Genomic DNA, 25706 nt, shown 5'->3' with positions numbered 1-25706 from the left:
CGCAGGAGGCTGAGGCAGGAGAATCGCTTGAACCAGGGAGGCAGAGGTTGCAGTGAGCTGAGATCGCGCCATTGCACTCCAGTCTGGTCAACAGGAATGAAACTCCGTCTCAAAATAAATAAATAAATAAACAAATAAATAAATAAATAAAATATCTTTCAGGCTGAGCGTGGTGGCTCACACCTGTAATCCCAGCACTTTGGGAGACCGAGGTGGGAGGATCACTTGAGGTCATGAGTTCGAGACCAGCCTGGCCAACATGGAGAAACCCCGTCTCTACTAAAAATACAAAAATTAGCCAGGCGTGATGGCGTGAGCCTGTAATCCCAGCTACTGGGGAGGCTGAGGAAGGAGAATCACTTGACCCTGGGAGGCGGAGGTTGCAGTGAGCCGAGATCATGCCACTGCACTCCAGCCTGGGCAACAAGAGCGAAGCAATAAATAAATAAAAGCAATAAATAAAATAATAAAGAAATAAAACAAAATAAACAAAAATAAAAATATCCTTCAGAGTTAGTTCAAATGTTACCTCAGCCTCCCAAGCAGCTGGCATTACAGGCGCCCACTACCACACCAGCTAATTTTTGTATTTTTAGTAGAGATGGGGTTTCACCACGTTGGCCAGGCTGGTCTTGAACTCCTGACCTCAAGTGATCCACCCGCCTTGGCCTCCCAAAGTGCTGGAATTACAGACGTGAGCCATCGCTCCCGCCTTGAATTACTTTTTCTTTCCATTGTGATTCAATAGCATTTTATTTTTGTTACTGGTGTTATTTTTGTTTATTGTTATTTGCTACTTTTGTTATAGCACACTGGCTGTCTTTTCTCTAGAAGGCAATACAAGGCCGGCACAGTGTCGCACGCCTGTAGTCCCGGCTACTGGGAGGCTGAGGCAGGAGGATCGCTGGAGTCCAGGAGGTTGAGGCTGCAGTGAGCCGTGATCGCGCCACTGCACTCCAGCCTGGGTGACAGGGAGAATCTGCCTCAAAATAAATAAACAAATAGCAATACGACAATAGGATATTGGCTCTGGAATTGAGAATCTTAGTGCCAGCTCTGTTACTCAGTAGCTGTATAATACTGGGTAAGTGAATTTTCACACTTTGAAAACCAGCTTCCTCATCTGCAAAATCGAGCCAATAATAATCCCTAACTCATGAGGCTGTGAGCAGATTAAAGGAGATAGTGTCTGAAAAGCATCTGACACAGTAGGTGCCTCTTTCGCTAGACCAAGGGTTCTTAACCTGGAGTTCATGGACCCTTAGGGGATACATGGATGAGCTTCAGGGGATCTAAGAATCTAAAGTAACATTTTGCATGTCAATATATGCATATTATTATTATTTCTGGGAAGAAGGTCCATAGCTTTCATTAGCACCTTTAAGGGTTTGTGAATCAAAAAAGTTACTCTGCGGTACCCTTGGGCAGAAAAAACAAACAAAAAAGGTTAGACAACTCGATGGTAGACCTTGAGGGATTAGAGCCAGCCTTTCAGGGTTTAATAGGTTCTTTCTCATGCATACGTAGTTTCTAATGTTCACAATAGCCCCTTGAAGGAGGTGTTAGCGCACCTATTTTTCAGATGCCGGAACTAAGAAACGAACTGATTTGTAATAGACGGAGTTCCTAACCAATGCAAATATTATTGAAGACTTTTCTAGGCCAAAACCGAGCTAGGCTCTGGGAACCGAATTCCAGTCAGAACTCAGCACCACAGAGGCCTCCCTCTTCCCTGGTTTGCATCCCCAGCTCACTCTGCGCCTCCGGAATGTTTCATAGATTTTTGCTGAGTGAAATCAACTTACCGCCGCCACCGCCGAAAAACTCCCGGGGCACAGAGCTCCGCCCCCACCGGGCCAGGCCCCACCCCCTCTGCGGTCGGTATTGTCCGATGGTTCCCGGCGTCCCTCGGCTTCCCTCGGTAGTTTCCGGCAATGGTCGAGAGTTTCTAACGTGCCCCCTTGTTGTCTCTCGGCCGCCGTCCTCTCAACCACCGCCCCCCTTTTCAGCTCCCTCTCCCCCTTCCCGTTCCCCCAGTCAGCCTGGCCCTGCTGGCGCCTCCGGCGCTACGGGCTGGGCAAGATGGCGGCCTTCGGGATCTTGAGCTACGAACACCGGCCCCTGAAGCGGCCGCGGCTGGGGCCTCCCGATGTTTACCCTCAGGACCCCAAACAGAAGGAGGTGCGTTCGAAAATCGGGGCTCTGGAAGGGCCGGGGGCACGCGGTCAGCCTAGGAGGAGGCATTGACGTCTGGGAATGGGGGGCGGGGCGGTTCGGTGAGAGCGAAAGTCCCGAAAGGGGGAAGAGTAAAGTGGGCTGGCGTGGGAGGGCAGGACGGGGCGCGGTGGGGGGTTCCAAGGTATGAATAGGGGGTGGTGTAGGGGCCGCACCAGAAGCGCCCTCCTCCACACACATCTCAGAAAGTTGTCTGAGACAGCTTGGTGGGGTACGGCTGCTCGGATGTTCGCAAGAGAAGAGTGATGTTTGAGGGCGCCCTGGGTGATTGGGAATCGTAGTGACCATGGGGGTGACGGTGGGGTCCAAGTGAATGTAAGGGCCCAGCTTTAAGTAACGATCTGTGCTACACGGAACCCTCCTCCTGCCCTTTCACCTTGTTCCTTCGCTTCTCCTGCCCTACTCTCCCATCCCCTCCCCCTCCCCCTAAGGAAAAAACAACTAAACGCCGCTTTCCTGCCTCAGGATGAACTGACGGCCTTGAATGTAAAACAAGGTTTCAATAACCAGCCTGCTGTCTCTGGGGATGAACATGGCAGTGCCAAGAACGTCAGCTTCAATCCTGCCAAGGTGAGACAACTCTGCCAGGCTGAAGGAAAAGGCTGGAAGAATCTGAGAAGGAGCAAAGGCCCTGGGTAGGGAAGACTTATAGGGACAACCTAAGTGGCTGAGTTTGCCTTCATGACCTAATGCTGTCTCATTGGCATTTGCCCAGCAAAAGGCAGGCCACCTGTCTGCCCCTTCTTCCCACCCTGAGGTACAGTTTTCTTCCCTCAGATCAGTTCCAACTTCAGCAGCATTATTGCAGAGAAGTTACGTTGTAATACCCTCCCTGACACTGGTCGCAGGAAGCCCCAAGTGAACCAGAAGGACAACTTCTGGCTGGTGACTGCACGATCCCAGAGTGCCATTAATACTTGGTTCACTGACTTGGCTGGCACCAAGCCACTCACGCAACTAGCCAAAAAGGTAAGGTACTGTTTCCTGTCCTTCAGGCCAAGGAGGGAGCATAGGGTACCAAGTATCCTCCTATTCCCATATTAAGCTACATGGGTGTCAGCTCATGGGGATAATAGAGACCTCACTATTTGCAATGTCCATCCAGGTCCCCATTTTCAGTAAGAAGGAAGAAGTGTTTGGGTACTTAGCCAAATACACAGTGCCTGTGATGCGGGCTGCCTGGCTCATTAAGATGACCTGTGCCTACTATGCAGCAATCTCTGAGACCAAGGTTAAGAAGAGACATGTTGACCCTTTCATGGGTGAGTAACTCCTAACACCAGGTGTACGGCTGATGGCTTCAAGGAGGGATAGAGACACCCTTGCAAACATCCTCCTTCTTAATCTAGATTCCTTGTTTCTGCTTGTTTCTTGCATTTGCTTGATCAGTAAACACTGAGAAATTTGAGTGTCTACTGTGCACATATACTGGTCTACAAAAACGTCCAGTGCATAATCTCTGCCCCTAGGATACTAGTAGTCTAACAGGGCTGCTAAGGTATATGTACAAATAACATAATTAAATATAGAAGGTGGTGAATGTCAAGCTAGGAGCAGAAGGTTCTTTGAGTGGACAAAAGATTACTTTCTTATGGGGATACCCAGAAAGGCTTTAGGAAGGTGGGATTTGACTAGAGACAAAGGATGAACTGAATTTACAAATATGGTGGGTGATTGGGAGTGGGGTAAGGTATTCTATTTTTTTTTTTTTTTTTTTTTTTTTTTTTGAGACGGAGTCTCGCTCTGTCGCCCAGGCTGGAGTGCAGTGGCGCAATCTCGGCTCACTGCAAGCTCTGCCTCCCGGGTTCACGCCATTCTCCTGCCTCAGCCTCCCGAGTAGCTGGGACTACAGGCGCCCGCCCCTGCGCCTGGCTAATTTTTTCTATTTTTAGTAGAGACGGGGTTTCACCATGGTCTCGATCTCCTGACCTTGTGATCCGCCCACCTCGGCCTCCCAAAGTGCTGGGATTACAGGCGTGAGCCACCACGCCCGGCCAGGTATTCTAAGTAGAAGGATATTCTTTTTTTTTTTTTTTTTTTGAGACAGAGTCTTGCTCTGTCACCCAGGCTAGAGTGCAGTGGCAGGATCTTGGCTCACTGCAACCTCCACCTCCCGGGTTCAAGTGATTATCCTGTCTCAGCCTCCCAAGTAGCTGGGATTACAGGTGCCCACCCCTGCGCCCGGCTAGTTTTTGTATTTTTAGTAGAGACGGGGTTTCACCATCTTGGCCAGGCTGGTCTCGAACTCCTGACCTCGTGATCCACCTCAGCCTCCCAAAGTGCTGGGATTACAGGCGTGAGCCACCGCACCGGCCAGTAGAAGGAAATTCTAAGCAGAAGGATAGTATCAAATAGCCCTTTTTCCCTGTTTCCTCCAGAATGGACTCAGATCATCACCAAGTACTTATGGGAGCAGTTACAGAAGATGGCTGAATACTACCGGCCAGGGCCTGCAGGAGGTGGGGGCTGTGGTTCCACGATAGGGCCCTTGCCGCATGATGTAGAGGTGGCAATCCGGCAGTGGGATTACACTGAGAAGCTGGCCATGTTCATGTTTCAGGTAGGGAGTAGGGCATGCTGTGTGGGGCATTAGGTTGAGCCTGAACTTGTACTCTGCCAATAGAGAACAGAATCTGCTTGCCACCTTGCCCCAGTTGTGGTTCTCTTCATCTTTTCATTTACTTTATCTGCTTCATCTCTAATAGTCCCCTCTTCCCTCCCCTGGTACCCATAGGATGGAATGCTGGACAGACATGAGTTCCTGACCTGGGTGCTTGAGTGTTTTGAGAAGATCCGCCCTGGAGAAGATGAATTGCTTAAACTGCTCCTGCCCCTGCTTCTCCGAGTAAGGCTTGGAATTTTGGTGGTGGTGGGGCAGGGGGAGTCTAAGAAGGATTTAAGGAAGAATAAAATGTCAGAGCAGGGCCCCTGGAGAGAACTAGGGGCTCTGATGGTCATGTCTTCACAGTACTCTGGGGAATTTGTTCAGTCTGCGTACCTGTCCCGCCGCCTTGCCTACTTTTGTACACGGAGACTGGCCCTGCAGCTAGATGGTGTGAGCAGTCACTCATCTCATGTTATATCTGCTCAGTCAACAAGCTCGCTACCCACCACCCCTGCTCCTCAGCCCCCAACTAGCAGCACCCCCTCGACTCCCTTTAGTGACCTGCTTATGTGCCCTCAGCACCGGCCCCTGGTTTTTGGCCTCAGCTGTATCCTACAGGTAGGTACTAGGCGGGCCCAAGGAAGCATTGAGAGATAACCTGAGAAGAATCGGGTGCCCATCCCAGAGTATAGGGGTAATTCCAAATTGGATGTGGGAGTAGGTGCTGAGTACTTGCTTGGAGGTGGTTGTTTCTTGGTAATGGGGTGTTAGTCCCCTTTGGGGGTTTTGACCAGCCTCTCTCTCCCTTCCAGGGCTAAATAGTAGGCCCAGAGCCTTTTAGGAAAGTGAGTGAAGGGAGGGGATCGGGTGGAGTGATGCCTGTCTTGGGGGCCCAGTCAGAATAACTTTGGATCTGGAATCTACGGGTTTGGTCTTAGAATGGGATTCCAGAGGGGTAGCCATGTGAACGAGTTGGACTTAGCTGTTTCTATCTGGCAGACCATCCTCCTGTGTTGTCCTAGTGCCTTGGTTTGGCACTACTCACTGACTGATAGCAGAATTAAGACCGGCTCACCACTTGACCACTTGCCTATTGCCCCCTCCAACCTGCCCATGCCAGAGGGTAACAGTGCCTTCACTCAGCAGGTATGTCTGACCACTCGCCTGGTACTCTCAGATTGGGCTATGAGGCTAAAGTGCTCTCTCAGAAATAGTGATTTGGAGTCTGGTACTATTCTTCTAGCCTGGGGCTCTGGCCTTTTGTATGCCTTGGTACATCCTTATAGCCTTCCTTTTTAACATTGCAGGTCCGTGCAAAGTTGCGGGAGATCGAGCAGCAGATCAAGGAGCGGGGACAGGCAGTTGAAGTTCGCTGGTCTTTCGATAAATGCCAGGAAGCTACTGCAGGTATGTGTCGGAGAACAGATAATAGGAAGTATGTTTGAGGAAAGGATGGAGATAGTAAGGACATGTAGATCTGAGAGCCAGAATGCACTGGGCCTCTAGTTCAGTCCCCTTTACCACTTTTCCTCCTTAGGCTTCACCATTGGACGGGTGCTTCATACTTTGGAAGTGCTGGATAGCCATAGTTTTGAGCGCTCTGACTTCAGCAACTCTCTTGACTCACTTTGTAACCGAATCTTTGGATTGGGGCCTAGCAAGGATGGGCATGAGGTAAGCGAAAAGGGGAATAGAAGGAGCAAAAAACATTGCAAGAGCAATAATATATCTGAGGGGAAGTCATGGTGAGGCATTGAAAGCAGAGCATATCTGCAGAAATGATCTTACTGGGCCCAGAATGTTTTATGATGGAGTGCAGTCTTCAGGAAATTGGAACTCATTTCTTTGTCCCCACCCCTACCTTACTCCTCCCTCTCTTCCTTTGGTCTCCAGATCTCCTCAGATGATGATGCTGTGGTGTCATTGCTATGTGAATGGGCTGTCAGCTGCAAGCGTTCTGGTCGGCATCGTGCTATGGTGGTAGCCAAGCTCCTGGAGAAGAGACAGGCGGAGATTGAGGCTGAGGTTAGAGGGCAGAGATAAGAGAATGAGATTGGCCAATGGGAAGGAATTTACTGGGGTTGGAGACCAAGAGATGGAGGTGGTGGAGGGACCAGAGTTGAAGGTGTGAGAACAGAGGAAAGAAGTGGAAGAGAACCTAAAGGCAAAGTTACGGACATGAGGTGAAAGTAGAGAAGAGTGGATTGTTATCAGAATTAGAGATAACATCAAGGCTTCAGTTGGGAGGTGGTAAAGAAGATGGAGGTCAGCAGGGGAATGAAAATGAAAAGCATGGGGTAGAGGTCAAGCAGGTAGTAGTTTAAGGCCTACACATTGAGGAGTGAAGAAGCAGGTAAAAGTCAGTTCTACAATTTGTTCTGTCATCTTGCAGCGTTGTGGAGAATCAGAAGCCGCAGATGAGAAGGGTTCCATCGCCTCTGGCTCCCTTTCTGCTCCTAGTGCTCCCATTTTCCAGGATGTCCTCCTGCAGTTTCTGGATACACAGGCTCCCATGCTGAGTACGGACCCCTACCACTCTCTAGTTGCGTCTGCCTAGACTCAGTTACCCGCCACTGTCATCAAAAAGTATATTTCTCTCTTGGGCTCTATGCAGAATGACTTTTAGATGTAGTTCTAGTGATCCTCTTTAACTGATCATCTTACAGTTAAAGTAGAGAAATACAGAGAAGGATTAAAACAAGAGCTTGTGATTGAAGCATTTTCACTGCATAAATCGCAACAAAGATATTACATTCCTTTCTGAGATGGTGTGTGGGGCAGCATGTGGGGTAACCAACCACGCTTTGTCCCTCGACAGTTTCTGGGATTTTTATTTTATCACTCCTATTAATTGCCTTAGGTGTGTCCCTCTCTCTTTTGGCCCACCTTTTTGTGTTCTCCTAACTCATGTTTCCTCATTCCCTTCCTCCAGCGGACCCCCGAAGTGAGAGTGAGCGGGTGGAATTCTTTAACTTAGTACTGCTGTTCTGTGAACTGATTCGACATGATGTTTTCTCCCACAACATGTATACTTGCACTCTCATCTCCCGAGGGGACCTTGCCTTTGGAGCCCCTGGTCCCCGGCCTCCCTCTCCCTTTGATGATCCTGCCGATGACCCAGAGCACAAGGAGGCTGAAGGCAGCAGCAGCAGCAAGCTGGAGGTGAGTGGGCTTTTCCTTGCCCTAGATCGTTTCTTCTGACATTTCTATCTTCATGGCTCCCAGAGGCCTCTAAGAGCGTCTTTTGCGTGGGGCAGGGGGGTAGTATTTTCTTAGCACTTGGTAATTGACCAAGCACTATCACATCAATTGTTTCATTGGTTCCTCCCATCAGCCTTGTGAGGTACTCTTGTCCCCATTTTCAAGCTGAAGGAAGCAGAGGCCTATACTGGTTAAGTGATTGGATGACTTGACTCCAGATCCTGTGCTTTCCACAATCTGGTCTTCTCTCTCCAATTCCCCCGTGAAGTTTTCTAGATGGTGGGAGCCACTCCCTAGGGCTAAAGCAACTTTGCTTATGTTCTATGCCCTCAGGATCCAGGGCTTTCAGAATCTATGGACATTGACCCTAGTTCCAGTGTGCTCTTTGAGGACATGGAGAAGCCTGATTTCTCAGTAAGTTCAATCCTGAGCGTGGCAGAATCTGGCTCCTTTGATCTTCCCATTATGCCTGCGTTTGGCATTTCTTTACCCCCGCTCATCCCCTTTCCTTCTTCTCATGTTCTGCCTTCTCACCTTTCTCTCAGTTGTTCTCCCCTACTATGCCCTGTGAGGGGAAGGGCAGTCCATCCCCAGAGAAGCCAGATGTCGAGAAGGAGGTGAAGCCCCCACCCAAGGAGAAGATCGAAGGGACCCTTGGGGTTCTTTACGACCAGCCACGACACGTGCAGTATGCCACCCACTTTCCCATCCCCCAGGTACTGTTCCCCAGCACCTTGTGATGATCTGTTTTGAACCTAGATTGCTGTCCAAGGAATTTGCTGAGGGGTTGGAGCTGTTCCTGAGGATGTGGGTTGGGAAAGGGAAGGGCTTTAGCATGTGGATGCTGAGGGGTGTGGAGCATGATTTCAAGAGGAGGGAAGGAGATCGGTGCTGGAGTCTGATGGTGCTGCTGGGATGCAGGAGGAGTCATGCAGCCATGAGTGCAACCAGCGGTTGGTCGTACTGTTTGGGGTGGGAAAGCAGCGAGATGATGCCCGCCATGCCATCAAGAAAATCACCAAGGATATCCTGAAGGTTCTGAACCGCAAAGGGACAGCAGAAACTGGTGGGTTTGAGGCTCCTTAAACAGATCTCCCCCAAAGAGTGCCCTAGTCAGTCTTCCCTTCCCCAGCATAGGGAACTCCCCAGTCATGTCCCAATGTCCTGTCTCTTGGAGTCTCCTGAGAGCTCTAGTCCTTTTGAAACTTCCCCCCTCATTCCCCCCCTCTACAGACCAGCTTGCTCCTATTGTGCCTCTGAATCCTGGAGACCTGACATTCTTAGGTACCTCACAGTAAGCCCCATACTGCCCTCCCTCCCTCTCCCTTCCCTCCCTCAACCTAGCACCTCCCTGTACATATTCCTTTAAGGTCCACATAGTCTGTGGTCCTCTAAACCTTTGCTTCACTGTCCCCTTCCCTTCATTCCTCCCCCATCCCTTCCTTGACCCTCCCTTCCCTGCTTCCCTCTTCCTTCCTTCCCTCCCTCCCTCCTTCCCTCTCTCCCTCCCTCCCTCCCTCCCATAGCCTTCTCTCCATACCCCACTCCCTACCCCTAGTCAACTAGTTATCTTCCCTATCTTGACTGGTCCCTTTCAACTGTCCCCTCAGGTGGGGAGGATGGGCAGAAGCGGCGACGCAACCGGCCTGAAGCCTTCCCCACTGCTGAAGATATCTTTGCTAAGTTCCAGCACCTTTCACATTATGACCAACACCAGGTCACGGCTCAGGTGTGGGCCTAAGCCCAGCCCCTTTCCCACATTCTGGCCTCCTCTCCTGTTTTCCTTTTCTTCCCTATCTTCTCCCCGCTAGGCAGGCTAAGCCTCCTGGTCTCATCCCCTTCCACTGTCATCCTTTCCTGCTTCCCTGGTTCTTTCTTCTCTCCACTCCCGTCTCACTCCCACTGCCCTTATCAGGTCTCCCGGAATGTTCTGGAGCAGATCACGAGCTTTGCCCTTGGCATGTCATACCACTTGCCTCTGGTGCAGCATGTGCAGTTCATCTTCGACCTCATGGAATATTCACTCAGCATCAGTGGCCTCATCGACTTTGCCATTCAGGTGGGGAAGTTGGGGAGATGAGGGTGGAGGAAGGAGTTCGTGCCATATAGGGGCTATGGAGGGTCATAAGGACAGGGGTAAATGCTCCAGCCAGTTTCCCAGGCTATTTGAAGGGGCAGAAAGACTAGCACGGGGGAAGTGGAACATGAGCTGAGACTGTAGGAATAGAGACAAGTGCTCCCTGGGAAGGCCAAGAGGCAGATTAGAGCATTGGACACAGACCGTCCTCCCACTGTGGAGTTCATAGAACTGTATCCTGGATACTGGTTAGAGGTGGTGTTGATAGACTAAAGGACCGTGGCATAGGGTAACGAGCCCTTCTATCCTGAGGTGGCTCCAGCAGGAAGGGGCTCAGGCCCAGCCTTGCCAGCGTCCGCACAGGAAGGTGGGTTCTATGTAACATGAGGGGCCTCTTTGCATTTCTCACCCCTGTTCACTCTGCTAGCTGCTGAATGAACTGAGTGTAGTTGAGGCTGAGCTGCTTCTCAAATCCTCGGATCTGGTGGGCAGCTACACTACTAGCCTGTGCCTGTGCATCGTGGCTGTCCTGCGGCACTATCATGCCTGCCTCATCCTCAACCAGGACCAGATGGCACAGGTCTTTGAGGGGTAAGCAGGACCTTGGAATAAATGAAACAAAGCTCTGGCGAATGCTGGTGGAAGTGGCCTGGGAAGAGCATGCACTTCCTCATACTCTGGGGAAGTGCCTGCCACTCAGATGGGAAAGGAATGGTATTTCCCAGAGGCTTGAATCCGTTTGGAGGAGCCCGCATACCATCTGCTGACCCTCCCAACCTTGCTTCTTCATGCAGGCTGTGTGGTGTTGTGAAGCATGGGATGAACCGGTCCGATGGCTCCTCTGCAGAGCGCTGTATCCTTGCTTATCTCTATGATCTGTACACCTCCTGTAGCCATTTAAAGAACAAATTTGGGGAGCTCTTCAGGTAAGAGCGGTGGAAGGTAAGGGGTAGCAAGTGGGACCTACTCCCTTCTTCCCATAACCACCCAACTCAGGAGGAGAGCATGGCCCGGGACCCTGCTGCCTGTCTAGGGTCATTTGTGGACTGTGTCCTCCACATACTGTTGTGTTACCAAGAGTGGGCCCTCTTCCTCAGCAGGCTTGCCCGCCACCTATATCTGTGGGGCCCAAACTCTTCCCTCTCTTCCTCGCTGCCTTCAGAGGCCCCAGTTCCTTATTCCCATGTGGTTCCTTTCCTGCCCAGTCCGTTTTGTCCCATCTCCCTTTTCTTGTCCCAAGATCCTTCATCCCTCACTTTCTCCTTTTTTTCTTTTCTCCCATTTCCTGACCATCCCTCGACCTCAGCAGACCTTCTTCAACACTACTATCTCCTTTCCTCCATCCCTGCAGCGACTTTTGCTCAAAGGTGAAGAACACCATCTACTGCAACGTGGAGCCATCGGAATCAAATATGCGCTGGGCACCTGAGTTCATGATTGACACTCTAGAGAACCCTGCAGCTCACACCTTCACCTACACAGGGCTAGGCAAGAGTCTTAGTGAGAACCCTGCTAACCGCTACAGCTTTGTCTGCAATGCCCTTATGCACGTCTGTGTGGGGCACCATGATCCCGATAGGTATGGGGTGTACTGAGTGAGGAAGGGCACCATGCCCCCACCTGAGATAGGGAGGGCTGAGGTATCTGGGAGGTACTACAACCTTGATTATATACTGGGGCAGAGATGAGAAGTTAATGGGTCTGAGGTTTTGTGGAGCAAGGGTTTTCCTGAGGGCATTTGTACTTTTCCCTAGGGTGAATGACATCGCAATCCTGTGTGCAGAGCTGACCGGCTATTGCAAGTCACTGAGTGCAGAATGGCTAGGAGTGCTTAAGGCCTTGTGCTGCTCCTCTAACAATGGCACTTGTGGTTTCAACGACCTCCTCTGCAATGTAGATGTGAGACTTGGGGTGGGGTCTTGCTAGTGGAGCAGTGACCAGGGCAGGGGCCGGTCATGATCCTCTGACCAGGGACAGAGTTCCATAGAGTGGAGGCACACTGCTTTGAGTGGGCCTCCACTCTGAGTCGTGGTGTCTGTCTGTTTTTTCCTCCAGGTCAGTGACCTGTCTTTTCATGACTCGTTGGCTACTTTTGTTGCCATCCTCATCGCTCGGCAGTGTTTGCTCCTGGAAGATCTGATTCGCTGTGCTGCCATCCCTTCACTCCTTAATGCTGGTGAACTACCAATCTGTAACCCCTAGCATTTCTAGACCTCAAATTTCAATACACACTGGACGGCCATCCTCTCATTGTTCACTGTGGGAGACCTTGCTGCGGCTCCCTGGCCTTCCCCAGAAGGCCAGTCCTTTGGTATGCTGAAGGCTAGAAGGAACCTGTTTTTTAGCCCTGGATTTGCAGCCCTGACCTTTCCAATTTCTGACCCTTCGACTGCATAACAGTTCTCTGCTCTACCTCGCTTTCAATATTATCTTGCTTTTTCTCCTTTCACTTTACCTCATCTTCTCTCCCATGCCCCTGCCATACACTTGCATGCATGCAGGCACGCACACATACAAACCCACATGCATTTCAGCTTCATCCTTCCCAGATCTGTTTTGTCTTCCTTTTAGCTTGTAGTGAACAGGACTCTGAGCCAGGGGCCCGGCTTACCTGCCGCATCCTCCTTCACCTTTTCAAGACACCGCAGCTCAATCCTTGCCAGTCTGATGGAAGTAAGTGACCCTGATCTGAACCAGCCAACAGTAGAAAGTGTGGTTCCCCTGCCTCCATGGATTCCACTTTTGCTTCCCCTGACTTCATCGCCTTCCCCAGACAAGCCTACAGTAGGAATCCGCTCCTCCTGTGACCGCCACCTGCTGGCTGCCTCCCAGAACCGCATCGTGGATGGAGCTGTGTTTGCTGTTCTCAAGGCTGTGTTTGTACTTGGTACGGGGGTAGGAAGGGAGTGGTGCCAGAAGTGTGTATAGGGTGGAGTGCCAGCTAAACTACAAGGGACAGTCTTTCTCCCTTCTGAAGGTGGTCTCTCTGACCTTTCGGGAGGAGGGGAGGGAGAGAAGTATATTTCTGTCCCATAGGGCAGGATTTGGGGTGTTTCTGCCTCTGTGGGCCCAGGGTGGGTCTCCACACAGTGTTCCAATCTCACTCTGCCCTCCCTATCTCCCACCCGTGAACCACAGGGGATGCGGAACTGAAAGGTTCAGGCTTCACTGTGACAGGAGGAACAGAAGAACTTCCAGAGGAGGAGGGAGGAGGTGGCAGTGGTGGTCGGAGGCAGGGTGGCCGCAACATCTCTGTGGAGACAGCCAGTCTGGATGTCTATGCCAAGTACGTGCTGCGCAGCATCTGCCAACAGGTCAGTCTCACCTTCCTCTCACACCTCCTAAATGCCTCTGTGTAATATAGTCCTGTTTCCAGCCCATGATCACACCACCTCCCTACTATACATTGTGTTCCTTACCAACTCCAGCCCATCCCCCATACTCCTAACCCCCTCACTGGTTGCTCCCAGTCCCTGATTGTCAGCTTCCTCAGGAATGGGTAGGAGAACGTTGCCTTAAGTCGCTGTGTGAGGACAGCAATGACCTGCAAGACCCAGTGTTGAGTAGTGCCCAGGCGCAGCGCCTCATGCAGCTCATCTGCTACCCACATCGACTGCTGGACAATGAGGATGGGGAAAACCCCCAGCGGCAGCGCATAAAGCGCATTCTCCAGGTAGGCCAAGGCTGTGGGGGCCGCAGAGGAAGCAGTGGGCCCAATCTGGGGAGAAACAATAGGAACCTTGAGAAAAGGAGAGGGGGAGTTAAGTAGAGAGGAAGACAAACAAGGATATAGTGGAGGGGAGAGGTAGCGAGAGAAACACGGCTCCAGCATGGGCTAAGGAGTAAGTCCAATAGGGTCTAGACTCCAGTGTAAGAGTATTAGGTGAGGGCATAGCTATCTGGAATGAATCTAGCTTATCAATGGGAAGCATAGCATCTGGGAGGCCTAGGCGTGGGCCTTGTATATTTGGCATTTTGGCCATGGCTCAGAACTGAATAGTAATGGCTACTACTTGCTGAGCATGTGTTTTGTGCCAGGTACTGTGCTAGGTACTCTGCACACATTTCCTCATTTAATCTTTATGACCCTATGAAGTAGATGAGCCTCCCTGTTTGACCGATGAGGAAACTGAGGCTTGAAGAGGTTAAGTAACTTGTCTAAGGTCACATAGCTGATAAGTTTAGAGTCAATATGTGAACCCAGACATGTCTGTGCACTTTCCACTTCACATTGCCTCACACCTTCAGATGACCAGAGAGTGGAAAAATAAAGCCATTGAGGAAAAGCTAAAGGAATAAGGTCTCTTCAGCCCAGGAGAGACAGTGTCGAAGAGAGATTAGCTAACAGTAGCCTTCTGGTCTCTATAGGACTTTGAGAGATTGTCTTATAAAGGTCCTGTCAGGGACTTTGAGCAGTTGGTCTAAAACGAGAGAAGCAGGCTTCGACTTTAACATCAAGGATTTCAAGGTTAAGCATTAAGCAGAACTTCCTGATACGAAGGGATGGGAAAGATGTGAAATCTTTCCTGAACTGTTTTAAAAATTGGAAAGATTTTCAACTAGTTTGGACTATTTAAATGTAGTCTTTTTTTTTTTTTTTTTTTTTTGAGACGGAGTCTTGCTCTTGTCACCCAGGCTGGAGTGCAGTGGCGCGATCTCAGCTCACTGCAACCTCTGCCTCCCAAGTTCAAGCGATTGTCCTGCCTCAGCCTCCTGAGTAACTGGGATTACAGGCGCCCACCACCACGCCCGGCTAATTTTTGTATTTTTAGTAGAGATGGGGTTTTGCCATGTTGGCCAGGCTGATCTCGAACTCCTAACCTCAGGTGATCCGCCTGCCTCAGCCTCCCTAAATGTAGTCTTTCTTAAAGATGGGGACATAGAGGTCCCTTTCAGACCTCCAGGAGTCTGTGATTCAATGTTGCAGGAGAACAGGAATTGGCCTCAGATTGGTGGGTAGCTGGGGGTAACACGATGATTACTAGCCTGGGTGTGGGGCCTCTATCACAGAACTTGGACCAGTGGACCATGCGCCAGTCTTCCCTGGAGCTGCAGCTCATGATCAAGCAGACCCCTAACAATGTGAGTAGTGCCTGGACCCTCCCTTTCCTGTGTTCACGTTCAGCTCCATGTGTCAGGGAGGCGGTCCACCACAGAAGAACCTAGATCCTACCCTTGGGCTCTTGAGCTGAGAGATAAGAGGGGATGGGAAAATGGTGAACAAGTGGAGCTGATGATAAGGGAAATGGGTTGAGAGTGTTGGAGCTCTGAGCTGTGGGGAAGCTTGGTGGTGGTGGTGGTGGAGCCTGTTTATCTGGCCATAGATGTAAGGAGGTATGTAAAGGAGAAGACAATGAGGAATTGGAGAAATACGGAGGTACTAGAGGACATGAGTCCCAACAGAGTTGGGTTCCTATCTCCCCATCAACCTCCGCCAGTGCTGTCCTTCTCCCTCATCTCCCATCTCTCCTACCATCTGCTTTCCTTCACCCTTAGCTACCTATTTTAGCACTTCTGTGCCTTTCATCCTCCCCAGGAGATGAACTCCCTCTTGGAGAACATTGCCAAGGCCACAATCGAGGTTTTCCAACAGTCAGCAGAGACAGGGTCATCTTCTGGAAGTACTGCAAGCAACATGCCCAGCAGCAGCAAGACCAAGCCTGTGCTCAGGTCGGATAGAAACATGTTAGGACCCATCCCCTTAGGAATTTCTCTGCTGGTAGCATGAGTGATGTCAGATGCGTGGAGATACCAGCATGTCCATCAGGGAAAGGAGAGGATGGATTGTTCCAGCCTTGCCTGGCTCCCCTGTGACCCTGTGTCCTCTGTTCTCCAGCTCTCTAGAGCGCTCTGGTGTATGGCTGGTGGCCCCCCTCATTGCTAAACTGCCCACCTCAGTCCAGGGACATGTGTTAAAGGCTGCTGGGGAGGAATTGGAGAAGGGTCAGCACCTGGGTTCCTCTTCACGCAAAGAACGTGATCGACAAAAGCAGAAGAGGTAAAGGGGCTTAGGGAGTGGACCAAGATTGAGAGGTAGAAAGGAGAAAAGGCAGGCCTGGGGAAGAATAAAATTGGGGCTAAGGAGAAGCATCATAGGAAAGTGGAAAATCAGAGGATAAGAGTGGGCATGGCTGAGCAAGAGGCTAGGTCTTAGGAGAGTAGAGTCTGGAGAATGAGGTTGGAAGTTGACTCCCAACCCACAGTCTCCCTTTTCTCCTCTTCTCTCCTCTCCTCCTCTTCTCTTCTCTTCTCTTCTCTTCTCTTCTCTTCTCTTCTCTTCTCTTCTCTTCTCTCTCGTCTCTAGCATGTCCCTGTTGAGCCAGCAGCCCTTCTTATCACTGGTACTAACATGTCTGAAAGGGCAGGATGAACAACGCGAGGGACTCCTTACCTCCCTCTACAGCCAGGTGCACCAGGTACAGATCTCTGGGCCATGGAGGTGGGCAGGAGGGCAGGGAAGGATGCACCTAAGGGGTTACTCTGTACTTGGAAACTTCAGTACTTTCTGATAAACATATTGGCTGTTGTGAGATGGAAACACGAAGATCCCTGAACTGCATATTTTATTTGTTTCTATTCTAGATTGTGAATAATTGGCGAGATGACCAGTACTTAGATGATTGCAAACCAAAGCAGCTTATGCATGAGGCACTCAAACTGCGGCTCAACCTGGTGAGAAGGCCAGCTAGGGAAAGAAGGAAGAGGGTAGGGCTAGAAATGCAGAGTGCAAAAGCCTCAGGTTGGGGAGAATGGGGGTAAGGATAGAAGCCCCAGGTTATTCTGAGTCTTGAAGTTTTTTTTGTTTTGTTTTGTTTTGTTTTGTTTTGTTTTTTGGAGTCGGAGTCTCGCTCTGTCACCCAAGCTGGAGTGCAGTGGCACCATCTCAGCTCACTGCAACCTCCACCTCCCGGGTTCAAGTGATTCTCAAGCCTCAACTTCCTGAGTAGCTGGGACTACAGGTGTGCGCCACCACACCTGGCTAATTTTTGTATTTTTCATAGAGATGGGGTTTCACCATGCTGGCCAGGCTGGTCTTGAACTCTTGACTTCAAATGATCCGTCCATCTCAGCCTCCCAAAGTGCTGAGATTATAGGCATGAGCCACCGTGCCCGGCCTGAGTCTTGAAGTATTAACCGTGTTCTCTGAAAGAATGCAGGGACTGAAAGTGGTTAAGGGGGCTGTATCACTGTGGTCATGGTCCAATAGATTATGTACCCTGGATCCTTGCAGGGACTCTGCCTCAGTATCCTAGATTCTGACTGGGCCCTAGAAGCACTGGAAACCCATTGTGGAATGTTGAATGGAATCCTGGAAATCATTCAGTCCAACTCCCATCACTTTCTAAGTAGGGAAACAGAGGCCCAGAGATGTCAAGAATTCCCTCATTGTCTTGAGATCATATAGTAAATCATAGGTTCAACTCAAGCATGAACTCAGGCGTCCCAACTCAGATTTGAACTAAGCTTTCCTTAAACTCTGGCCTTGTCCCTGAGCCATCTGACTGACTTGTTGTGGCCCTGGCAGGTTGGGGGCATGTTTGACACGGTGCAGCGCAGCACCCAGCAGACCACGGAGTGGGCCATGCTCCTCCTGGAGATCATCATCAGCGGCACTGTCGACATGCAGTCCAACAAGTAAAGCATCCCCACCTGCTCCCTGCAGTTTCATACCCAAGAGGCTCCCCTTACTCCCACGTCAGGTGCACCCACTGAGATTGGTATGGCTGTTACTGTGGACTCCATGGCCCTGGGCTCCCCATATGATTTTGGTGCCCTCGGGATGACATATTAAGCACCTCTCCCTGTTTGTGTCCTCTGCTGAGGCCTTTTTCTATCTTCACCTCTTTCTTCTCTGGTTTTCTCTCTGGCTTCCTGTCTCAGTGAGCTCTTCACTACTGTGTTGGACATGCTGAGCGTGCTCATCAATGGGACATTGGCTGCAGACATGTCTAGCATCTCCCAAGGTAGCATGGAGGAAAACAAGCGTGCATACATGAACCTGGCAAAGAAGCTACAGGTGAGCAGAGGAGGCAGGGACAAGGATTGCGGGAACCGGAATCTGCTGTCCAGCCTCAGGAACTTGCTTCTGGCTTGAGCCCTCTACCTTTCCTTCTCATGTCTATCTTTTCTTTGTTACTCATGCCATGAGCATTTACTGAGTGGGGGTCTTCTCTGTGCCAAGTTCTGTGCTGTCCCCTGAGACTTCCCATCCCTGTTTTCTGTATCTCTGAACTCTTGTCCCATCTTCCTGTGCCTGCAGAAGGAGTTGGGGGAACGCCAGTCAGACAGTCTGGAAAAGGTTCGCCAGCTGCTGCCACTGCCCAAGCAGACCCGAGATGTCATCACGTGTGAGCCACAGGGCTCCCTTATTGATACCAAGGGCAACAAGATTGCTGGCTTCGATTCCATCTTCAAGAAGGAGGCATGTTCCATTGTCTGCCCATGTCCCTTGCCTTTTTTCCCCTTTGGGCAAGAACTTTCCCTGCATCAGCTTTGTAGCTCCAACAGACTCATCAGATTCAGGAGCCCATCCAGTCTCTGCCAGTGAACACCATCTCGGGGGTTTTCAGCAAATCACTTAACTTTCCTCACATTTCATCTCCATCTCTGGAGTCCCACCCTCTTTCCTTCACCCTGCCCTCACCTTTTAACATACCACCCATTTCTCAATACCCTAACCTCCTCTTTCCTCTGCTCCACCTGCCTCATGTCCTACCCCACCCATCTATCTGGCCGACAGCCTGTATCTCTTTTATTTCTGTGTTTCTCTCCCTACACCCACCCATCTCGGCACAGTTTTATCTTTTCCCTCTCTGTCAGTTGCGTATTTGTTGAGTAACCATAATTATTGTGTATAGTTTAAAACCCAAAGTCTAACTCCTTCATATATACATTCTCTTCATCTGTCTTCCTAGTCCATCTGTCTCTTTTCCTCTGTCTCTGTCTCTCTCCGTGTCTGACTCGTTTGCCTTTCTTTGTCTCTCCACCTTTTTGTCTCTCTTCCTGTTTCTCTCTCCCTCTCTGACTCTGTCTTTCTCTGCCTGCCTAAAGGCAGAATCTCTCCCTGCCTTCCTCTCTCTCTTTCTCTGCCTTCCTTTTTCTGTCTGCCTCTGAATGTCAATCCCTCTCCCTCCCCACTTCCTCTCTGGCTTTCTCCCCAACCCCTTTCTCTCCCGGTCTCGGCTTCTCTCCCCGCACGCCCGCCGCCCGCCCCGTTCATTCGTCTCCTCTCCTGGTCCTGGCTGGCTTCATCTTGCGCCTCCATACCTCTCCCTGTCCCCCACCCTTCACTCTCTCCCCGCATAACTCTCTTCTGCACGTATGTGTGTATCCGTGTCTGTCTGTTTCTTACCATCTCTCTTGAATCTACCTATGACTTTCTACCCACTCCTACAAGTGCTTGCGGTCTCTCTTGTGTTTTCTAAGTCCCAACAGCTTATTGTTTTTCATTTTCTGGAGCAGGGTCTACAGGTTTCCACCAAACAGAAGATCTCGCCCTGGGATCTTTTTGAGGGGTTGAAGCCGTCAGCACCGCTGTCTTGGGGCTGGTTTGGAACAGTGCGGGTGGACCGGCGAGTGGCTCGAGGAGAGGAGCAGCAGCGGTTGCTGCTCTACCACACACACCTGAGGCCCCGGCCCCGCGCCTATTACCTGGAGCCGCTGCCACTGCCCCCAGAAGATGAGGAGCCCCCTGCTCCTACCCTGCTAGAGCCTGAGAAAAAGGCTCCAGAGCCCCCCAAAACTGACAAACCGGGGGCTGCTCCACCCAGTACTGAGGAACGCAAGAAGAAGTCCACCAAGGGCAAGAAACGCAGCCAGCCAGCTGCCAAGACAGAGGTGAGCGTCTCCCCCATGACAGTTCTCCCACAGCCTCTTACTTCATGACGCTCCAGTTTCTGGTTTGTGGGAGGGGTGGGGGCGCATAAGGAAGGGGTGCCATTAGAATCATAATAAAAATTAACCGTGTACGAATCCAGCTCCTCTTTACCTCATTCTCCCCCAGCTCCCCGACCCCACTCAGCTACAACCCACTCACCCTCTTCTTCTGTCACTCACACAGGACTATGGAATGGGCCCGGGTCGGAGCGGCCCTTATGGTGTGACAGTGCCTCCAGACCTCCTGCACCACCCAAACCCTGGTTCCATAACCCACCTTAATTACAGGCAAGGCTCCATAGGCCTGTACACCCAGAACCAGCCACTACCTGCAGGTGAGTGCCAGCCACTAGGAATGCTGGAGGGACCTAGGTGTATACTCCCCCTGCCCAAAGGGTGATGCCGTTCCCCTGAGGAGCTATGGATGTCAAGGACACTGAGCAAGAGACAGAGGGATGAGGAGCCTAGAGGTCAGCCCACTCTCCTTTCCAGGTGGCCCTCGTGTGGACCCGTACCGCCCTGTGCGCTTACCAATGCAGAAGCTGCCCACCCGACCGACTTACCCTGGAGTGCTGCCCACAACCATGACTGGCGTCATGGGCCTAGAACCCTCCTCTTATAAGACCTCTGTGTACCGGCAGCAGCAACCTGCGGTGCCCCAAGGACAGCGCCTTCGCCAACAGCTCCAGGCAAAGATAGTGAGAGGGGCAGTAGGGAGGGCTGTCAGGGAGAGGGGCTTTTGAGGGTCACAGGACTGAGGAGACACGGGATCTTCACAAGGACACTCAGAGCACGAGACACAAGAGATGAGATGGCAGCAAGCATTTCCTGAGTTTGAGTTGTTCTCTTCTCTTCCTTTAGCAGAGTCAGGGCATGTTGGGACAGTCATCTGTCCATCAGATGACTCCCAGCTCTTCCTACGGTTTGCAGACTTCCCAGGTAAGAGCCTGGGATTGTGAGACTCGGGGGATGAGGCAAGCTGCTTTGCATACTCTCAGCCCTGATTCCCTCTCTCCTCCTTCCCTCCAGGGCTATACTCCTTATGTTTCTCATGTGGGATTGCAGCAACACACAGGCCCTGCAGGTACCATGGTGCCCCCCAGCTACTCCAGCCAGCCTTACCAGAGCACCCACCCTTCTACCAATCCTACTCTTGTAGATCCTACCCGCCACCTGCAACAGCGGCCCAGTGGCTATGTGCACCAGCAGGCCCCCACCTATGGACATGGACTGACCTCCACTCAAAGGTACCCAAAGTAGTGGTGAGCTAGGAAGAGATGCAGAGGTATAAGGGAGCATTTGACTTGGGAAAGCCCGTGCCTGAAGGTGATGGGACTGGTCAGAACTTTCGGAGACGTCAAGAATACTTATCTGGCCACATAGCCCATAACCACAGAAGTCTCGAGCTGGAAGGGACCCTGGAGACCAATAGTTTCATGTGTACTTCCTTAACAGTTCTTTGAGGCCCAGAGAGGGGAAATTGTTTATCTGACTCATGGAAAAATCTGGGCTGTGTGGTAGCTCACACTGGTAGTCCCAGCACTTGGGGGCCCAAGGTGGGAGAATCAGTTGAGTCCAGGAATTCGAGGCCAGCCTGGGCAACATAGGGAGATCCCATCTCTAAAAAAAAAAAAAAACATATTTTTTTGAAACAGAGTCTCACTCCAGTTGCCCAGGCTGGAGTGTCGTGGCATGATCATGGCTCACTGCAGCCTCGACCTCCCAGGCTCAGGTGACCCTCCTACCTCGGCCTCCCAAGTAGCTGGAACTACAGGTACACACCACCACGCCCAGCTAATTTTTTGGATTTTTAGTTGAGATGGGGTTTCGCCATGTTGCCCAGGCTGGTCTTGAACTGAGCCACCACACCTGGCCAAAAAAAATTTTTTTTTAATTAGCTGGGCATGGTGGTGCATGCCTGTAGTCCCAGCTACTCAGGAGGCTGAGGTGGGAGGATTGTTTGAGCCTGGGAGTTTGAGGCTGCAGTGAGCTGTAATCGCACAATGAGCCAAGATTGATTGCGCCATTGCACTGCAGTGGTGACAGAGTGAGACACTGTCTCAAAAAAAAAAAAAGAAAAAGAAAAAAAAAATATCTGGAGTTCATAGATGAACTACATGATAAGGAGTCCTAAAGCCGGTACCGGCTTTAAATACCAGGTTGAATACCAGGATGGATTAATGAATGAATCCTCCCACCATGGTTAATGTTAGTCAAGCCTTAGTTCAGGCCTTGTAACCAGGTTTAGAGACTCCAAAGCTTGGGATTAAGAACACTGGGGAGTGGACTAACTGCCCATTGTGTGGCCAGCACTATACCAGGACTGGGTGAGGTGAAGAAAGATAGCAAAAAACCCCAAAATGCATAGTTCCTCACTACAAAGAATCTTTACTATAGCTGGGGAGATGAGACTTACAGAAGAACATTGAGAGAACACTCTGAGCAAAGATATAATCAGGTATGCAGTTGTATGCTATGAGGTAAAATGCGGATTGAGAAAAAGTACGGGGTAGTATCTGTGGGCCTGACTCATCAGAGAATGTTTCATGAAGGAGGTCAGACTTGAGTTGGCCTTTGAAGAATAGCTGTGATTGGGATTTGTGGAGAAGAGGAAAGGGCATTCCAGGTAGAGGATGTAACATGAACAAAGACATGGGGACAAGAATGAGGATGGTGTCTGGGGAGAAGGGCCTGGATGGAGTGTAAAATCTGTGCTGGGGAAGTCACTGGGGCTAGGCTAGGAGGGGGCAGGCTGAGAGATGGCCTTGAATGCTCAGCTGAAGAATTGAGACACAGTCCCGGGAAGTAAGGACTCTTTTGATCAGAAGAGTGATAGGAGGAGTTGGGTATGTTGCAAGACTCCTTGGAATGAATGGATAGCATGTGTACTGGGAGGTGCAAGAAGAAGACTTCAGGCTGGGCGTGGTGGCTCATGCCTGTAATCCCAGGACTTTGGGAGGCCCAGGTGGGCAGATGACCTAAGGTCAGGAGTTTGAGATCAGCCTGGTCAACGTGGTGAAATCCCGTCTCTACTAAAAATACAAAAATTATCTGGGTGTGGTGGCATGCGCCTGTAATTCCAGCTACTCGGGAGGCTGAGGCAGGAGAATTGCTTGAACCTGAGAGGTGGAGGTTGCAGTGAGCCGAGATTGCATCATTGTACTCCCACCTGGGCGACAGAGTGAGACTCTGTCTCAAAAAGAAAAAAGAAGACTTGAGACGGGGAGCCTGGCCAGTAGACTCTTGGAGTGATATACAGGTGTAGTAGAACAACTTGAAATGTTATTGGGGAACAACAACAGCAACAGCAAAAAACCTCAATGAGTGTTTATAGAATGCCTATCTTTTTTTTTTTTTTTTTTTTTTTTTTTTTTTTTTTTTTTGAGATAGAGTCTCGCTCTGTCGTCCAGGCTGGAGTTCAAGCAATTCTCCTGCCTCAGCCTCCCGAGTAGCTGGGATTACAGGCGCCCACTACCACGCTCAGCTATTTTTTTTTGTATTTTTGCTAGAGACGGGGTTTCACCATGTTGGCCAGGCTGGTCTGGAACTCCTGACCTCAAGTGATCCGCCCGCCTCAGCCTCCCAAAGTGCTGGGATTACAGGTGTGAGCCACCGTACCCAGCCCTATTTTTCATTTTTGTAAGAGAAAAAATAGCTAATGCAGATGAAAAATTCCTAACCATTAAGGTTATGAGACACTAAAATAGAGTATCATCTTATGCAACTTATTCCCCAGACTGGAAGTCTGGTTAGTGACAAGAGGAATGAATGAAATAACCTGCTAACGTTTCTTTCAGGTCAGGGACCCGAGGTTTATACTGACCCCCTCTCCCCACCTCCCTCACACCTTGACCTCTGGTCCTCTTGTCTTTGGAGGTTTTCACACCAGACACTGCAGCAGACACCCATGATAAGTACCATGACTCCAATGAGTGCCCAGGGCGTCCAGGCAGGCGTCCGCTCAACAGCCATCCTACCTGAGCAGCAACAGCAGCAGCAACAGCAGCAACAGCAACAGCAGCAGCAGCAACAACAGCAACAGCAACAGCAGCAGCAGCAGTACCACATCCGGCAGCAGCAGCAGCAGCAGATCCTGCGGGTAAGGCACTGGGGAAATTTCCTCTGGGACCTGGGAGCCCAGGGAAGAGGAGAGGCACAAGTTCTTCCCACACAGTTACCAAGACTAAACGAGGCAGTGTATCAAAACACCTAGCAGAGCAGCTGGCCTCTAGTGGTGCTGGAGAAGTTAGTTTCCTACCCTCCCCCTTTTTGTTTTCTGGGAATCATAGTAGGAGAGAGTTGGACATTGTCCACTGGGTACCCTAGATTTGGTTTCTTTCTGGGCAGCTGTCTAAAAAGGGAAGGCAGTAGACCCCGAGCTCCCACCCTGCTTCCTCATCCCCTGCCCTCAGCCCTCCAGTTCTGAGTCTTAGCTTTCTCCCTCTGCTCCTTCTGAAGTATCTTTTATGTTCTTATAGCAGCAGCAGCAGCAGCAACAGCAGCAGCAGCAGCAGCAACAGCAACAGCAACAGCAGCAGCAGCAACAGCAACAACAGCAACACCAGCAGCAACAGCAGCAACAGGCGGCTCCTCCCCAACCCCAGCCCCAGTCCCAGCCCCAGGTAGCTACTGGACTAGAGCCCCAGGCTCAGGGACAACTGCCCAGGTTGGGCATGCAGCCAGTGAACTGGGTTGGGGACAGTATGGAATAGGGTAGAGGTGGGAGGCAGGGCATGGCACCCTAAAGAGGGATTGGGAGGCCAGGTGCGAGGCTCACGCTCGTAATCCCAACACTTTGGGAGGCCGAGGCAGGTGGATCACTTGAGATCAGGAGTTTGAGACCAGCCTGGCCAAGATGGTGAAACCCCATCTCTACTAAAAATTAAAAAAAAAAAAAAAAAAAAAAAAAAAAAGCCAGGCATGGTGGTGGGCACCTGTAATCCTAGCTACGTGGGTGGCTGAGGCAGAGAATTGCTTGAACTTGGGAGGCAGAGGTTGCAGTGAGCCGAGATCACACCACTACACTCCAGCCTGGGGGATGGAGCGCGACTCCGTCACAAAAACAAAAACAAACGGATTGGGAAAGGAGGTTGAAGAAGGAGAAAAGTTAGACTTCAGTCTTCCACTTCCTATTTCCACCCAGTTCCAGCGCCAGGGGCTTCAGCAGACCCAGCAGCAGCAACAGACAGCAGCTTTGGTCCGGCAACTTCAACAACAGCTCTCCAGTAAGCCTGCCTGCCTTCCCGAGGAGAACCCCATGGAATAAATTTAGGGGGCGGGGTGGGCCAAAGTAGCTGAAAAGATGGCTTCAGGCCCAGGTTATGAGAGGAGGCATTCCATTCCATCCCCTTCCCTTGATACCTGAACAGCTTTCCTCGTGCATACCCACACCCCTGCCTGGTCTTCCATCCCTGATAATCTCTGGTTTTTCACAGATACCCAGCCACAGCCCAGTACCAACATATTTGGACGCTACTGAGCCACCTGGAGGAACTGCTTGTGCACTGGATGTGGCCCCACCCTTTCCTCTTAATTCCCAATCCCGTTCCTGGGCTAGCACCAGTAGTGGTTGGGGCCCTTCCCTCAGGCTCCGTTTTTAATAAGTTTTTAGTATTTTTGTTAATGTGAGGCATTGAGCTGTTGGGTTTTGTATATTATTTATATAGAGACCCCAGAGCTGTTGCACCCAATACACAGAGCTTCTTTGCAAAG

The 25706-nt window shown here is 50.8% G+C and overlaps 2 protein-coding genes across 12 annotated transcripts in view; one reads left to right on the top strand and one right to left on the bottom strand.

Moving 5' to 3' along the window:
- The window catches only part of LOC105476651 (interleukin 2 receptor subunit gamma), a 10821-nt gene extending 8895 nt beyond the window's left edge, over window positions 1–1926 (bottom strand). Inside the window, exon 1 of the mRNA XM_011732767.2 lies at window positions 1806–1926. The gene's annotated coding sequence lies outside the window, so the exon portion shown is untranslated. The remainder of the gene's footprint in view (window positions 1–1805) is intronic.
- On the top strand, window positions 1908–25706 carry LOC105476652 (mediator complex subunit 12). 11 transcript variants are annotated; one of them, XM_071088315.1, is made up of 46 exons: window positions 1985–2181; window positions 2701–2805; window positions 3013–3204; window positions 3341–3497; window positions 4614–4795; window positions 4970–5080; window positions 5204–5458; window positions 5840–5986; window positions 6148–6247; window positions 6378–6514; window positions 6734–6865; window positions 7233–7359; window positions 7773–8002; window positions 8375–8455; window positions 8587–8757; window positions 8963–9107; window positions 9275–9325; window positions 9652–9770; window positions 9957–10100; window positions 10546–10709; window positions 10913–11044; window positions 11470–11697; window positions 11873–12017; window positions 12174–12294; window positions 12690–12791; window positions 12892–13005; window positions 13257–13432; window positions 13612–13791; window positions 15129–15200; window positions 15655–15788; window positions 15955–16116; window positions 16423–16534; window positions 16701–16790; window positions 17644–17753; window positions 18000–18135; window positions 18379–18540; window positions 19581–19955; window positions 20179–20329; window positions 20487–20683; window positions 20856–20933; window positions 21024–21078; window positions 21154–21241; window positions 23871–24093; window positions 24473–24616; window positions 25138–25219; window positions 25430–25706. In XM_071088315.1, the coding sequence occupies exons 1-46, from the start codon at window positions 2083–2085 to the stop codon at window positions 25471–25473; spliced, it is 6462 nt and encodes a 2153-aa protein (XP_070944416.1). In that variant the 5' UTR covers window positions 1985–2082; the 3' UTR covers window positions 25474–25706. The 11 variants fall into 11 exon arrangements, 10 of the variants coding, with proteins under 10 accessions (XP_011731075.1, XP_070944417.1, XP_070944413.1 ...); XM_071088314.1 differs by having other exon boundaries at window positions 20487–20692; XM_071088313.1 differs by having other exon boundaries at window positions 11428–11697; window positions 20487–20692.

This window comes from Macaca nemestrina, chromosome X, assembly GCF_043159975.1.
Source record: "Macaca nemestrina isolate mMacNem1 chromosome X, mMacNem.hap1, whole genome shotgun sequence".
Taxonomy (NCBI): domain Eukaryota; kingdom Metazoa; phylum Chordata; class Mammalia; order Primates; family Cercopithecidae; genus Macaca; species Macaca nemestrina.
This window is presented reverse-complemented; position numbering and strand designations above follow the sequence as displayed.